The following is a 14,740-nucleotide window of genomic DNA, read 5'->3' as shown; positions in this document are numbered from 1 at the left end:
ATGTTCTGTTATAATCTCCACCTGGCACAGCCAGAAGAGGACTGGCCACCCCTCATAGCCTGGTTCCTCTCTAGGTTTCTTCCTAGGTTTTGGCCTTTCTAGGGAGTTTTTCCTAGCCACCGTGCTTCTACACCTGCATTACTTGCTGTTTGGGGTTTTAGGCTGGGTTTCTGTACAGCACTTTGAGATATCGACTGATGTAAGAAGGGCTTTATAAATACATTTGATTTGATATGTGTTATTTAATAGTTTTGATGTGTTCACCATTATTCTACAATGTAGAAAATAGTAAAAATAAAGAAAAACCCTTGAATGAGTAGGTGTTCTAAAACTTTTGACCGGTAGTGTACATATGCTACATACATAATATATACTGTATATATTTCATTTTTATTTTTGCTGCCTTTTGGGGCATACCACAGGCCTTGGGGGCCCAGGGGCTTCCACCCCGGTAAGCCCCTACATTATACCGGCCCTGATTTGTGGTAAGTACATGAGGGCGCTATCTTTATGCACCTTGGCCAATGAAAGCACGTCAAGACTCAACTGTCGGAGCTCCCGTCTCTTCTTTCGCGACGTAGGCTGTCGAGAGTGACATGGATCCGCTGCGAAGACTTCTATCCAAACTTTTGACCTGAGAAGAAGTCTACTTCATTTTATGTCTTGAGTAAAACTGTTCGTTCGGACCATGAGTAAGTCACTTTTCCTTTAGGCTACTTGTTTGAAAAAGCTTAATTTAGGTGGCATGGGCTGACAAGATTGACCGGACGCGCGTTGCGCTATTCCAGATTGACAGAAGTTAAGGCAGGTTGTAACAACGCAGCAGGCGTTTCATTTTCGTATGTTTGCGGTAGGCTACCAATCTAAAAACACATGTAGTCTACTTCAAAAATAATTCCAATTACACATTCGAAGTAGCCTAAACGTTTTGTTTTAGTCCGGCTGTATGGAGCGTTTTCCATTGCGATAGCCTATTGCTTTCTATTGAATAGTTGTGTATAGGATATGTTATTCTGTGTCAGTCCCGTATTTGTAGAGCAGCTGTTTTGACAATTAGATCATTTATTTCGTAACGGTTTATTTTTAAAACCTCAAAGTTAACATATTCTAAACTGGGGACAGTTTGGGGGCCTGTCTGTGTGTCACTGCAGCTCCTTCTCTCACAGGGAGGGGGTCATATTTTAGGCAAGGATAGGGAGGGGGGGGGTTGGTCCATTGGCCCAGGGTGGGTTGGCCCACTGGCCCAGGGTGGGTTGGTCCACACTGGCCCAGGTGGGTTGGTCCACTGGCCCAGGGTGAGTAGGGTAGGTTGGTCCTCTGGCCCAGGGTGGGTTGGTCCACTGGCCCAGGGTAGGGTAGGGGGTAGGTTGGCCCACTGGCCCAGGGTGGGTTGGTCCACTGGCCCAGGGTGTGGGGGTCCACTTGTCCACTGGCCCAGGGTGGGTTGGCCCACTGGCCCAGGGTGGGTTAGTCCACTGGTCCACTGGCCCAGGGTGGGTTAGTCCACTAGCCCAGGGTGGGTTGGTCCACTGGCCCAGGGTGGGTTAGTCCACTGGCCCAGGGTGGGTTGGTCCACTGGCCCAGGGTGAGTTAGTCCACTGGTCCACTGGCCCAGGGTAGGTTGGTCCACTGGCCCAGGGTGGGTTGGTCCACTGGCCCAGGGTGGGTAGGGTTAGTCCACTGGCCCAGGGTGGGTTGGTCCACTGGCCCAGGGTGGGTTAGTCCTCTGGCCCAGGGTGGGTTGGTCCACTGGTCCAGGGTGGGTTGGTCCACTGGCCCAGGGTGGGTTAGTCCACTGGCCCAGGGTGGGTTGGTCCACTGGCCCAGGGTGGGTTGGTCCACTGGCCCAGGGTGGGTTGGTCCACTGGCCCAGGGTGGGTTAGTCCACTGGCCCAGGGTGGGTTGGTCCACTGGTCCAGGGTGGGTTGGTCCACTGGCCTAGGGTGAGTTGGTCCACTGGCCCAGGGTGGGTTGGTCCACTGGACCAGGGTGGGTTGATCCACTGGCCCAGGGTGGGTTGGTCCACTGGCCCAGGGTGGGTTGATCCACTGGCCCAGGTTGGGTTGGTCCACTGGCCCAGGGTGGGTTGGTCCACTGGCCCAGGGTGGGTTGGTCCACTGGCCCAGGGTGGGTTAGTCCTGTCATGACTGTCCTGATCAGGTCAGGTTACAGGAGACCACAAACCTACAGATTATCTCTCACCCCCAACAGAGGAGGAGAGATCTAGGGGTCTGAAGATGTGGGGGTTTTATGACCCCTCACGCCCATGATAAATCTTAGGCCAAAGACAAAATTCCTTTGTCCTCACAATGGAGAACTTTTCTCAGAACATTAAACATGCAATAAAGGGACTTTGGAACAATGGTTTCTGTCAGCCACAATGGTGGTCATGACGATAGATGGAATATGAAAATGTATGCAATTTTTGTTTTGTTATTAAAGGTTAACAAATTACGTTATTATGAAAAATTGTACCTTTAAGAGTTTTCCCAGTATATGCCTGATGTTTATACATTGTACATTGTGTGGAAAATGTCCAAATCAAAGAGAATGTTTTGGTGAAGATGAAATGTGAAGTTAGTTGTCTAAAATTGGAATTGAGTCAAATCTAGGCCTTGTCTCTTAACTTGGTACGCCCAGAGAATTGCCCTAAAGGCGGTTACGCCCACTTCTGACCCGAAGGTATAAGACAGGAGAGTGAAGAATGAACAGATAGACTAAAGTGACCCCAGGCTGCAGCCAAGGTCTAACAAAGTCAACGAACCCCAAAACGCAACACAAGGTTGAAGACAAAGAAATCTTTTTCTACCCAAGCTACGGATGAGTAGCTGTGTCTAAGTGGGTGAATTCAAGCCGAACCACCTAGCCTCCACTCTTCATCGAATCGTGGTATCTACGCTGTTTCATTCCTACGCTGTGAGCTCTGAGCTACAGAGCTGTCTGTCCTCAGAAGACCCCTTTCAGATCAAGGGGGAGAAATCAGACCACTAAGCCAAAAAGGACACTGACATCGTGAGGACAACCAGAGAGTTGCGCCGGAGAAGAGCGTCATTGAGAAGCCTAAACGACCCACACGGAGCTTCCCATCTGAGACCTCCAACACGTAATTACATCATTATATTCTGACCCATAAGAGTGGCAGTTCAGGGCAAGGCTAGGGGTTAAAATAAGCATAGCTGACAAAGGCACCCAAATGTATATGTCTCTCATGTGCTTTCTCTTATTCTCTCTCTTTTAAATCCCCATTTTGGGTAACACGCGCCATAGTGTGTTGGCCTGTTATACTAAGTCCTAATCAATAGCCTAGACTGTGTTTTGTGTATCTTTTATCATCATTTTAGCTTGCTAGTAAATAAATAATCAACTAAGATTGGTGTGGTAAACTCATTGGTGGGACCCGGGTCCGTGCAGATTCCCAGATAATGCGACGTTCAGAATGAGACTGTAGAGGAAATTGATTAATTAGCGACTGTTGTAAAATCGATATTCTGATATTCTTTGAGTTAATTTGGGAAATAGAAACTCAATAAAACTAATTTTCCCATGGTGCTCCAGGTTAATGAGTTAATAATTGCTTGATTCATTGCTTGATTCATTTAATCACGCAATTATAAACAGTTAATAATTCGATGAGCAACAGTCGTCACATTAACTAATACAACGTCACGACAGTCCACTGGCCCAGGGTGGGTTGGGTGCGGGGTGGTAAATGTAGGGCCTAGCTTCCTTCCTGTTATTGGTGCAGAGTTCCCAGTGTTTGAAGATGACATAAGAGACTTTGTTAGATGATCAGATATCTAAGACCGTGGTTCTCAAACCTCTCCTGGACACCATGTAGTTGTAGCCCTGAACTAGACCAAGACATTGTCAGGTTTACCTATTCATTTGGGAATGGGACTTTCTCTCTGTCTTTTATAGACAGTTTACTCTCCGTTAGCCATCCCCTCCACTAACATTGTTGGGGCGAGCACCAGTTCATGCTTTTTAATAGTCCTGAACCAGCTCAATATCCATCTAGTCAAGGGCTTGATAATTGGTGGACTTGTTGAATCAGGTGTGCTATTTCTGGATCAGTTCAAATAAAGGAGGGTCCCCTAGTAGAGGTTAGAAACCCCCTGTAGGATATACTAGCCAGCTAGATCTAGTCAGGGTTTTATCAAGCTAGCCAGCTTCAGTTAGCCAGCTTCAGTTATCCATCTAGATCTACTCAGGGTTTTATCAAGCTAGCCAGCTTCAGGTAGCCAGCTTCAGTTAACCAGCTAGATCTACTCAGGGTTTAATAAAGCGAGCCAGCTTCAGTAAGACAGCTTCAGTTAGTCAGTTTCAGTTAGCCAGCTAGGTCTACACAGGGTTTAATAAAGCTAGCCAGCTTCAGTTAGCCCGCTTCAGTTAACCAGCTTCAGTTAGCCAGCTTCAGTTAGCCAGCTAGATCTACTCAGGGGTTTATAAAGCTAGCCAGCTTCAGTTAACCAGCTTCAGTTAGCCAGCTTCAGTTAGCCAGCCAGATCTACTCATGGTTTAATAAAGCTAGCCAGCTTCAGTTAGCCAGCTAGATCTACTCAGGGTTTAATAAAGCTAGCCAGCTTCAGTTAGCCAGCTTCAGTTAGCTCCACATTGAAATGATTAGTTGACAGTAGGTGAGGGCGGGAGGTCCTTTATAAACACAAACTCGTTTCCTTGACAACTTCCTTCACAACGGCTCTGCTCAACAGCTCACTCAACAGCTCTGTTCAACAGCTCTGCTCAACAGCTCTGTTCAACAGCTCTGCTCAACAGCTCTGCTCAACAGCAACAGCTCTGCTCAACAGCTCTGCTCAACAGCAACAGCTCTGCTCAACAGCTCTGCTCAACAGCAACAGCTCTGCTCAACAGCTCTGCTCAACAGCAACAGCTCTGCTCAACAGCTCTGCTCAACAGCAACAGCTCTGCTCAACAGCAACAGCTCTGCTCAACAGCTCTGCTCAACAGCTCTGCTCAACATAAGGAGTATTAATGCCCTGACTTCTGCAGAGGCCGTATCTCTATAAATGCTGTACGTCAACACGTCCAGCTGTTTTTATCGACACAAGATAGTTCAATGGAAACACACTGTGGCAGGAAATTGTCGCATCTAGTTTCTATGCCAACTTAGTAAATGTCTACAACAACAACATCACAGGACGAGTTAATGGAACGTTACTACTGTTGTCTTTAGTAGAGTTGGGAGTACTTGGTGACTGGAGTACTTGAATGTCAGAAGAGCCATAGGAAATCCCCGATGTCCTGCGCAGGCAGGTGAGTTAGCCTATTCATTGTTTGCGGCAGCAGCTGTAGCCTAATCCGATTGCTAGAATGTTACTTGTGTAGCCTATAGTTTGTTTTAACTCTTTGATTAAACAAAACAATAAAAAGCGGTCCCTAAAAACATAGCTGTTTGAGAGACTAACAGTCGACAGGTCTACTAGCTGTATGAGAAGCTAACAGTTGACAGGTCTACTAGCTGTATGAGATTCTAACAGTCGACAGGTCTACTAGCTGTATGAGAAGCTAACAGTCGACAGGTCTACTAGCTGTATGAGAAGCTAACAGTCGACAGGTCTACTAGCTGTATGAGAGACTAACAGTCGACAGGTCTACTAGCTGTATGAGAAGCTAACAGTCGACAGGTCTACTAGCTGTATGAGAAGCTAACAGTCGACAGGTCTACTAGCTGTATGAGAAACTAACATTCGACAGGTCTACTAGCTGTATGAGAGACTAACAGTCGACAGGTCTACTAGCTGTATGAGAGACTAACAGTCGACAGGTCTACTAGCTGTATGAGAGACTAACAGTCGACAGGTCTACTAGCTGTATGAGAGACTAACAGTCGACAGGTCTACTAGCTGTATGAGAAGCTAACAGTCGACAGGTCTACTAGCTGTATGAGAAGCTAACAGTCGACAGGTCTACTAGCTGTATGAGAAGCTAACAGTCGACAGGTCTACTAGCTGTATGAGAAGCTAACAGTCGACAGGTCTATCTGCTGTATGAGAGACTAACAGTCGACAGGTCTACTAGCTGTATGAGAAGCTAACAGTCGACAGGTCTACTAGCTGTTTGAGAGACTAACAGTCGACAGGTCTACTAGCTGTATGAGAAGCTAACAGTCGACAGGTCTACTAGCTGTATGTGAGACTAACAGTCGACAGGTCTACTAGCTGTATGATAAACTAACAGTCGACAGGTCTACTAGCTGTATGAGAGACTAACAGTCGACAGGTCTACTAGCTGTATGAGAAGCTAACAGTCGACAGGTCTACTAGCTGTATGACAGACTAACAGTCGACAGGTCTACTAGCTGTATGAGAAGCTAACAGTCGACAGGTCTACTAGCTGTATGAGAGACTAACAGTCGACAGGTCTACTAGCTGTATGAGAGACTAACAGTCGACAGGTCTACTAGCTGTATGAGAGACTAACTGTCGACAGGTCTACTAGCTGTATGAGAAGCTAACTGTCGACAGGTCTACTAGCTGTATGAGAAGCTAACAGTCGACAGGTCTACTAGCTGTATGAGAAGCTAACAGTCGACAGGTCTACTAGCTGTATGAGAAACTAACAGTCGACATGTCTACTAGCTGTATGAGAGACTAACAGTCGACAGGTCTACTAGCTGTATGAGAGACTAACAGTCGACAGGTCTACTAGCTGTATGAGAGACTAATTGTCGACAGGTCTACTAGCTGTATGAGAAGCTAACAGTCGAGAGGTCTACTAGCTGTATGATAAACTAACAGTCGACAGGTCTACTAGCCGTTTGAGAAGCTAACAGTCGACAGGTCTACTAGCTGTATGATAAACTAACAGTCGACAGGTCTACTAGCTGTATGAGAGACTAACAGTCGACAGGTCTACTAGCTGTATGAGAAGCTAACAGTCGACAGGTCTACTGGCTGTATGAGAAGCTAACAGTCGACAGGTCTACTAGCTGTATGAGAAGCTAACAGTCGACAGGTCTACTAGCTGTATGAGAAACTAACATTCGACAGGTCTACTAGCTGTATGAGAGACTAACAGTCGACAGGTCTACTAGCTGTATGAGAGACTAACAGTCGACAGGTCTACTAGCTGTATGAGAGACTAACAGTCGACAGGTCTACTAGCTGTATGAGAGACTAACAGTCGACAGGTCTACTAGCTGTATGAGAGACTAACAGTCGACAGGTCTACTAGCTGTATGAGAAGCTAACAGTCGACAGGTCTACTAGCTGTATGAGAAGCTAACAGTCGACAGGTCTACTAGCTGTATGAGAGACTAACAGTCGACAGGTCTACTAGCTGTATGAGAGACTAACAGTCGACAGGTCTACTAGCTGTATGAGAAGCTAACTGTCGACAGGTCTACTAGCTGTATGAGAAGCTAACAGTCGACAGGTCTACTAGCTGTATGAGAAGCGAACAGTCGACAAGTCTACTAGCTGTATGAGAAACTAACAGTCGACAGGTCTACTAGCTGTATGATAAGCTAACAGTCGACCGGTCTACTAGCTGTATGAGAGACTAACAGTCGACAGGTCTACTAGCTGTATGAGAAGCTAGCAGTCGACAGGTCTACTAGCTGTATGAGAGACTAACAGTCGACAGGTCTACTAGCTGTATGAGAAGCTAACAGTCGACAGGTCCTCGAGCATTCCAGTGGGCAGCCATTGTTAGGTCATGCAGAATCAACGCTTGTTATCATCACGTTGTCTCTCATGATGTGTTTACGATGTTGCCAAAGGTAAATTCCCATCCTTCCATATTCTACTTGACGATATCAGATCTACCTCATGTAGGCTGAAAGAGTTGCTGCATTAGAATGATGAATGCATTATACAGATGCCGTATCTTCATTTGAGCCAGTTTCACACAGCAGGCAAATATTCCTGCAGCAACAGGAAGATGTGAATTGTTATGTGGATTATAATTAATGGGCATTTTTATATTTGTATTTTTTAGTAACGATCGTGTTTCATCGCTGCAACTCCCCAACGGCCTCGGGAGACGCAAAGTTCAAGACAAAATATGACCCGCCAAGCCACACTGCTCGCTTAACCCGGAAGCCAGCCGCACCAATGTGTCTGTGGATACACTGTTGGACTGACCACTGAAGTCAGCTTGTAGGCCCCGGCCCGCCACAAGGATTCGCTAGAGCGCGATGAGCCAAGGAAAGCCCTCCGGCCAAACCCTCCCCTGAATTTTAAGTGGAAATTACAAACTTTAGAAGTGTTTTTAAACCTTGAATACACTACATGTTTGCATTGCTATGCAGAACAAGTCCTGCAACAACAGGATGATCAAATTAAGATACGGCATCTGTAGCACAGCAGGAAGATTTTGAACTTTACTTTCCTTTCCGTGTCCTGTAATGATTACAACAGCATCTGTCCATATCCTGTAATGACTACAACAACATCTGTCCATATCCTGTAATGACTACAACATCATCTGTCCATGTCCTGTAATGATTACAACATAATCTGTCCATATCCTGTAATGACTACAACAACATCTGTCCATATCCTGTAATGACTACAACATCATCTGTCCATGTCCTGTAATGACTACAACATCATCTGTCCATGTCCTGTAATGACTACAACATCATCTGTCCATGTCCTGTAATGACTACAACATCATCTGTCCATGTCCTGTAATGACTACAACAGCATCTGTCCATATCCTGTAATGACTACAACAACATCTGTCCATGTCCTGTAATGATTACAACATCATCTGTCCATGTCCTGTAATGACTACAACATCATCTGTCCATGTCCTGTAATGATTACAACATCATATGTCCATGTCCTGTAATGACTACAACAACATCTGTCCATGTCCTGTAATGACTACAACAACATCTGTCCATGTCCTGTAATGATTACAACATCATCTGTCCATGTCCTGTAATGACTACAACAACATCTGTCCATATCCTGTAATGACTACAACAACATCTGTCCATGTCCTGTAATGATTACAACATCATCTGTCCATGTCCTGTAATGACTACAACAACATCTGTCAGTATCCTGTAATGACTACAACAACATCTGTCCATGTCCTGTAATGATTACAACATCATCTGTCCATGTCCTGTAATGACTACAACATCATCTGTCCATGTCCTGTAATGATTACAACATCATCTGTCCATGTCCTGTAATGACTACAACATTATCTGTCCATGTCCTGTAATGACTACAACATCATCTGTCCATGTCCTGTAATGACTACAACAACATCTGTCCATGTCCTGTAATGACTACAACAACATCTGTCCATGTCCTGTAATGACTACAACAACATCTGTCCATGTCCTGTAATGACTACAACAACATCTGTCCATGTCCTGTAATGACTACAACAACATCTGTCCATGTCCTGTAATGATTACAACATCATCTGTCCATGTCCTGTAATGACTACAACAACATCTGTCCATATCCTGTAATGACTACAGCAACATATGTCCATGTCCTGTAATGATTACAACATCATCTGTCCATGTCCTGTAATGACTACAACAACATCTGCCAGTATCCTGTAATGACTACAACAACATCTGTCCATGTCCTGTAATGATTACAATATCATCTGTCCATGTCCTGTAATGACTACAACATAATCTGTCCATGTCCTGTAATGATTACAACCTCATCTGTCCATGTCCTGTAATGACTACAACATCATCTGTCCATGTCCTGTAATGATTACAACATCATCTGTCCATGTCCTGTAATGACTACAACATCATCTGTCCATGTCCTGTAATGACTACAACAACATCTGTCCATGTCCTGTAATGATTACAACATCATCTGTCCATGTCCTGTAATGACTACAACATAATCTGTCCATGTCCTGTAATGATTACAACCTCATCTGTCCATGTCCTGTAATGACTACAACATCATCTGTCCATGTCCTGTAATGACTACAACATCATCTGTCCATGTCCTGTAATGATTACAACATCATCTGTCCATGTCCTGTAATGACTACAACAACATCTGTCCATGTCCTGTAATGACTACAACATCATCTGTCCATGTCCTGTAATGATTACAACATCATTTTAACATCTTATCTTCTCTTGTGTTGTTACAGGTGAGATGGACGTGGATCTCCCCACTCCTCCCTCACCCCTCCCCCCTTCCACCCCCCTCATCCCACAGGGGTCTCCCTCTACCCTGGACACTGCCTCACCTCCCTCCCCTAACCCCCTCCCCCCTGCCTCCCAACCCTCCCTCACCTCGACTCCCTCAGACTCCCCCAAATTCATCCCATCGTCAGTCTCTCGTTCACCTCCTCCCCCCACTTCCTCTCCTCCTCACTCCGTCCCTTCATCCACTTCCTCTCCTTCTTCTCCTCTCCCCATCACCCCAAAATCATCCTTTCATTCACCCACTGCCGCCACCTCCACCCCATCTCCCTCTACCTCTACCCCATCCACCTCTCCTGCCCCCCGCCGTTGGGGCTCTGCGGCCCCCTCCACCTCTCTAGCCCCCTCGTCCTCTCCAGCCCCCCGACGTCGGGGCTTTGCGGATCTGGCTAAACGTGTGGTGATGCAGGAAAGACTGAAGAAAGCTGAGCTGGAGGAGGCTGAAGCGGGTGAGGAAGGTAAGGAAGGAGGGAGAGAGAGAGAGACAGGCAGAGGGGGGGAGGAAGGAAGGTAGGAAGGAGGGAGAGAGAGAGAGACAGACAGAGGGGGAGGAAGGAGGGAGAGAGAGAAAGAGACAGACAGAGGGGGGAGGAAGGAAGGTAGGAAGGAGGGAGAGAGAGAGACAGACAGAGGGGGGAGGAAGGAAGGTAGGAAGGAGGGAGAGAGAGAGAGAGACAGAGGGGGAGGAAGGAAGGTAGGAAGGAGGGAGAGAGAGACAGACAGAGGGGGAGGAAGGAAGGTAGAAAGGAGGGAGAGAGAGAGAGAGACAGACAGAGGGGGGGAGGAAGGAAGGTAGGAAGGAGGGAGAGAGAGAGAGACAGACAGAGGGGGAGGAAGGAAGGTAGGAAGGAGGGAGAGAGAGACAGACAGAGGGGGGAGGAAGGAAGGTAGAAAGGAGGGAGAGAGAGAGACAGACAGAGGGGGGGAGGAAGGAAGGTAGAAAGGAGGGAGAGAGAGAGAGACAGACAGGGGGGAGGAAGGAAGGTAGGAAGGAGGGAGATAGAGCGAGAGACAGGCAGAGGGGGAGGAAGGAAGGTAGGAAGGAGGGAGAGAGAGAGACAGACAGAGGGGGGAGGAAGGAAGGTAGGAAGGAGGGAGAGAGAGAGAGAGAGAGAGAGAGAGAGAGAGACAGGCAGAGGGGGGAGGAAGGAAGGAAGGGAGAAAGTGAGAGAGAGAGAGAGAGAGAGACAGGCAGAGGGGGGAGGAAGGAAGGGAGGGAGAGAGAGAGAGAGAGAGACAGGCAGAGGGGGGAGGAAGGAAGGGAGGGAGAGAGAGAGAGAGAGTGAGAGAGAGAGAGAGACAGGCAGAGGGAGAGGGAGAGAGAGAGTGAGAGTGAGAGAGAGAGAGAGAGACAGACAGAGGGGAGGAAGGAAGGTAGGAAGGAGGGAGAGAGAGAGAGACAGACAGAGAGGGGAGGAAGGTAGTATTCTGCCGTTCAGACTTGGCCATGAAGCTAGCTACCAAGTCTCTGACATCATCCATCGTGGGTCTATCTTCCAAACAGCATGCATGATGGGAGTTTGGTCTTTGGCCTTTATGTCAAAGTGAGAGCTGTCCTCTGCCCTGATTGGCTGTTGCCTCGCTGATATTTACAAAAATGTCAACTCGGCCGTTAAGTCGCTGTGTGTCTCCTAGTGTCTCATCCTTCCATTGGAAATTATTGGTCACAGGTAGCTAGGTAGCTGGTAGTCAGGGAGGAAGTCACCATAGGTATTGAGATACAGCTGAGGGGAGGAAGCTTAGCGGTTAAGAGTGTTAGGCCCGTAACCAAAAGGTTGCCGGTTCAAACCCCCTGAGCCGACTAGGTGAAAAACTGGCCGATGTGCCGTTGAGCAAGGCACTTAACCCTAATTGCTCCTGTAAATCGCTCTGGATTACAGCGTCAGCTAAATTACTCAAATCTGACATTTGAAAGGTAGAAGTTATTGAGATACAGCCGAGAGGAGGAAGCCACTAGAGGTTATTGAGATGCAGCCTAGAGGAGGAAGCCACTAGAGGTTATTGAGATGCAGCCTAGAGGAGGAAGCCACTAGAGGTTATTGAGATGCAGCCTAGAGGAGGAAGCCACTAGAGGTTATTGAGATGCAGCCTAGAGGAGGAAGCCACTAGAGGTTATTGAGATGCAGCCTAGAGGAGGAAGCCACTAGAGGTTATTGAGATGCAGTCGAGAGGAGGAAGCCACTAGAGGTTATTGAGATGCAGCCTAGAGGAGGAAGCCACTAGAGGTTATTGAGATGCAGCCTAGAGGAGGAAGCCACTAGAGGTTATTGAGATGCAGCCTAGAGGAGGAAGCCACTAGAGGTTATTGAGATGCAGCCTAGAGGAGGAAGCCACTAGAGGTTATTGAGATGCAGCCTAGAGGAGGAAGCCACTAGAGGTTATTGAGATGCAGCCTAGAGGAGGAAGCCACTAGAGGTTATTGAGATGCAGCCTAGAGGAGGAAGCCACTAGAGGTTATTGAGATGCAGCCTAGAGGAGGAAGCCACTAGAGGTTATTGAGATGCAGTCGAGAGGAGGAAGCCACTAGAGGTTATTGACATGCAGCCGAGAGGAGGAAGCCACTAGAGGTTATTGAGATGCAGCCTAGAGGAGGAAGCCACTAGAGGTTATTGAGATGCAGCCTAGAGGAGGAAGCCACTAGAGGTTATTGAGATGCAGCCGAGAGGAGGAAGCCACTAGAGGTTATTGAGATGCAGCCGAGAGGAGGAAGCCACTAGAGGTTATTGAGATGCAGCCTAGAGGAGGAAGCCACTAGAGGTTATTGAGATGCAGCCGAGAGGAGGAAGCCACTAGAGGTTATTGAGATGCAGCCTAGAGGAGGAAGCCACTAGAGGTTATTGAGATGCAGCCTAGAGGAGGAAGCCACTAGAGGTTATTGAGATGCAGCCTAGAGGAGGAAGCCACTAGAGGTTATTGAGATGCAGCCTAGAGGAGGAAGCCACTAGAGGTTATTGAGATGCAGCCTAGAGGAGGAAGCCACTAGAGGTTATTGAGATGCAGCCTAGAGGAGGAAGCCACTAGAGGTTATTGAGATGCAGCCTAGAGGAGGAAGCCACTAGAGGTTATTGAGATGCAGCCTAGAGGAGGAAGCCACTAGAGGTTATTGAGATGCAGCCGAGAGGAGGAAGCCACTAGAGGTTATTGAGATGCAGCCTAGAGGAGGAAGCCACTAGAGGTTATTGAGATGCAGCCTAGAGGAGGAAGCCACTAGAGGTTATTGAGATGCAGCCTAGAGGAGGAAGCCACTAGAGGTTATTGAGATGCAGCCTAGAGGAGGAAGCCACTAGAGGTTATTGAGATGCAGCCTAGAGGAGGAAGCCACTAGAGGTTATTGAGATGCAGCCTAGAGGAGGAAGCCACTAGAGGTTATTGAGATGCAGCCTAGAGGAGGAAGCCACTAGAGGTTATTGAGATGCAGCCGAGAGGAGGAAGCCACTAGAGGTTATTGAGATGCAGCCTAGAGGAGGAAGCCACTAGAGGTTATTGAGATGCAGCCGAGAGGAGGAAGCCACTAGAGGTTATTGAGATGCAGCCGAGAGGAGGAAGCCACTAGAGGTTATTGAGATGCAGCCTAGAGGAGGAAGCCACTAGAGGTTATTGAGATGCAGCCTAGAGGAGGAAGCCACTAGAGGTTATTGAGATGCAGCCTAGAGGAGGAAGCCACTAGAGGTTATTGAGATGCAGCCTAGAGGAGGAAGCCACTAGAGGTTATTGAGATGCAGCCTAGAGGAGGAAGCCACTAGAGGTTATTGAGATGCAGCCTAGAGGAGGAAGCCACTAGAGGTTATTGAGATGCAGCCTAGAGGAGGAAGCCACTAGAGGTTATTGAGATGCAGCCTAGAGGAGGAAGCCACTAGAGGTTATTGAGATGCAGCCTAGAGGAGGAAGCCACTAGAGGTTATTGAGATGCAGCCTAGAGGAGGAAGCCACTAGAGGTTATTGAGATGCAGCCTAGAGGAGGAAGCCACTAGAGGTTATTGAGATGCAGCCTAGAGGAGGAAGCCACTAGAGGTTATTGAGATGCAGCCTAGAGGAGGAAGCCACTAGAGGTTATTGAGATGCAGCCGAGAGGAGGAAGCCACTAGAGGTTATTGAGATGCAGCCTAGAGGAGGAAGCCACTAGAGGTTATTGAGATGCAGTCGAGAGGAGGAAGCCACTAGAGGTTATTGAGATGCAGCCGAGAGGAGGAAGCCACTAGAGGTTATTGAGATGCAGCCTAGAGGAGGAAGCCACTAGAGGTTATTGAGATGCAGCCTAGAGGAGGAAGCCACTAGAGGTTATTGAGATGCAGCCGAGAGGAGGAAGCCACTAGAGGTTATTGAGATGCAGCCTAGAGGAGGAAGCCACTAGAGGTTATTGAGATGCAGCCGAGAGGAGGAAGCCACTAGAGGTTATTGAGATGCAGCCGAGAGGAGGAAGCCACTAGAGGTTATTGAGATGCAGCCTAGAGGAGGAAGCCACTAGAGGTTATTGAGATGCAGCCTAGAGGAGGAAGCCACTAGAGGTTATTGAGATGCAGCCGAGAGGAGGAAGCCACTAGAGGTTATTGAGATGCAGCCTAGAGGAGGAAG

The 14,740-nt window shown here is 47.6% G+C and overlaps 1 protein-coding gene across 2 annotated transcripts in view; it reads left to right on the top strand.

Moving 5' to 3' along the window:
- Positions 1-522: 522 nt before the first annotated feature.
- Positions 523-14,740, top strand: part of LOC106594199 (wolframin) — a 78,694-nt gene continuing 64,476 nt past the window's right edge. Inside the window, exons 1-2 of one of the 2 annotated variants that reach the window (XM_045716323.1) lie at positions 523-692; positions 10,114-10,617. In XM_045716323.1, the coding sequence (XP_045572279.1) occupies positions 689-692; positions 10,114-10,617 (508 nt within the window). In that variant the 5' untranslated portion in view covers positions 523-688. Of the gene's footprint in view, positions 693-10,113; positions 10,627-14,740 lie in introns of both variants that reach the window. The other variant, XM_045716322.1, reaches the window with a different exon arrangement.

Source organism: Salmo salar, chromosome ssa04, assembly GCF_905237065.1.
Source record: "Salmo salar chromosome ssa04, Ssal_v3.1, whole genome shotgun sequence".
In the NCBI taxonomy this organism is placed as follows: Eukaryota; Metazoa; Chordata; class Actinopteri; order Salmoniformes; family Salmonidae; genus Salmo; species Salmo salar.
Note: the sequence above shows the minus strand (reverse complement) of the source record. Positions and strands in the feature narration are given on the sequence as shown.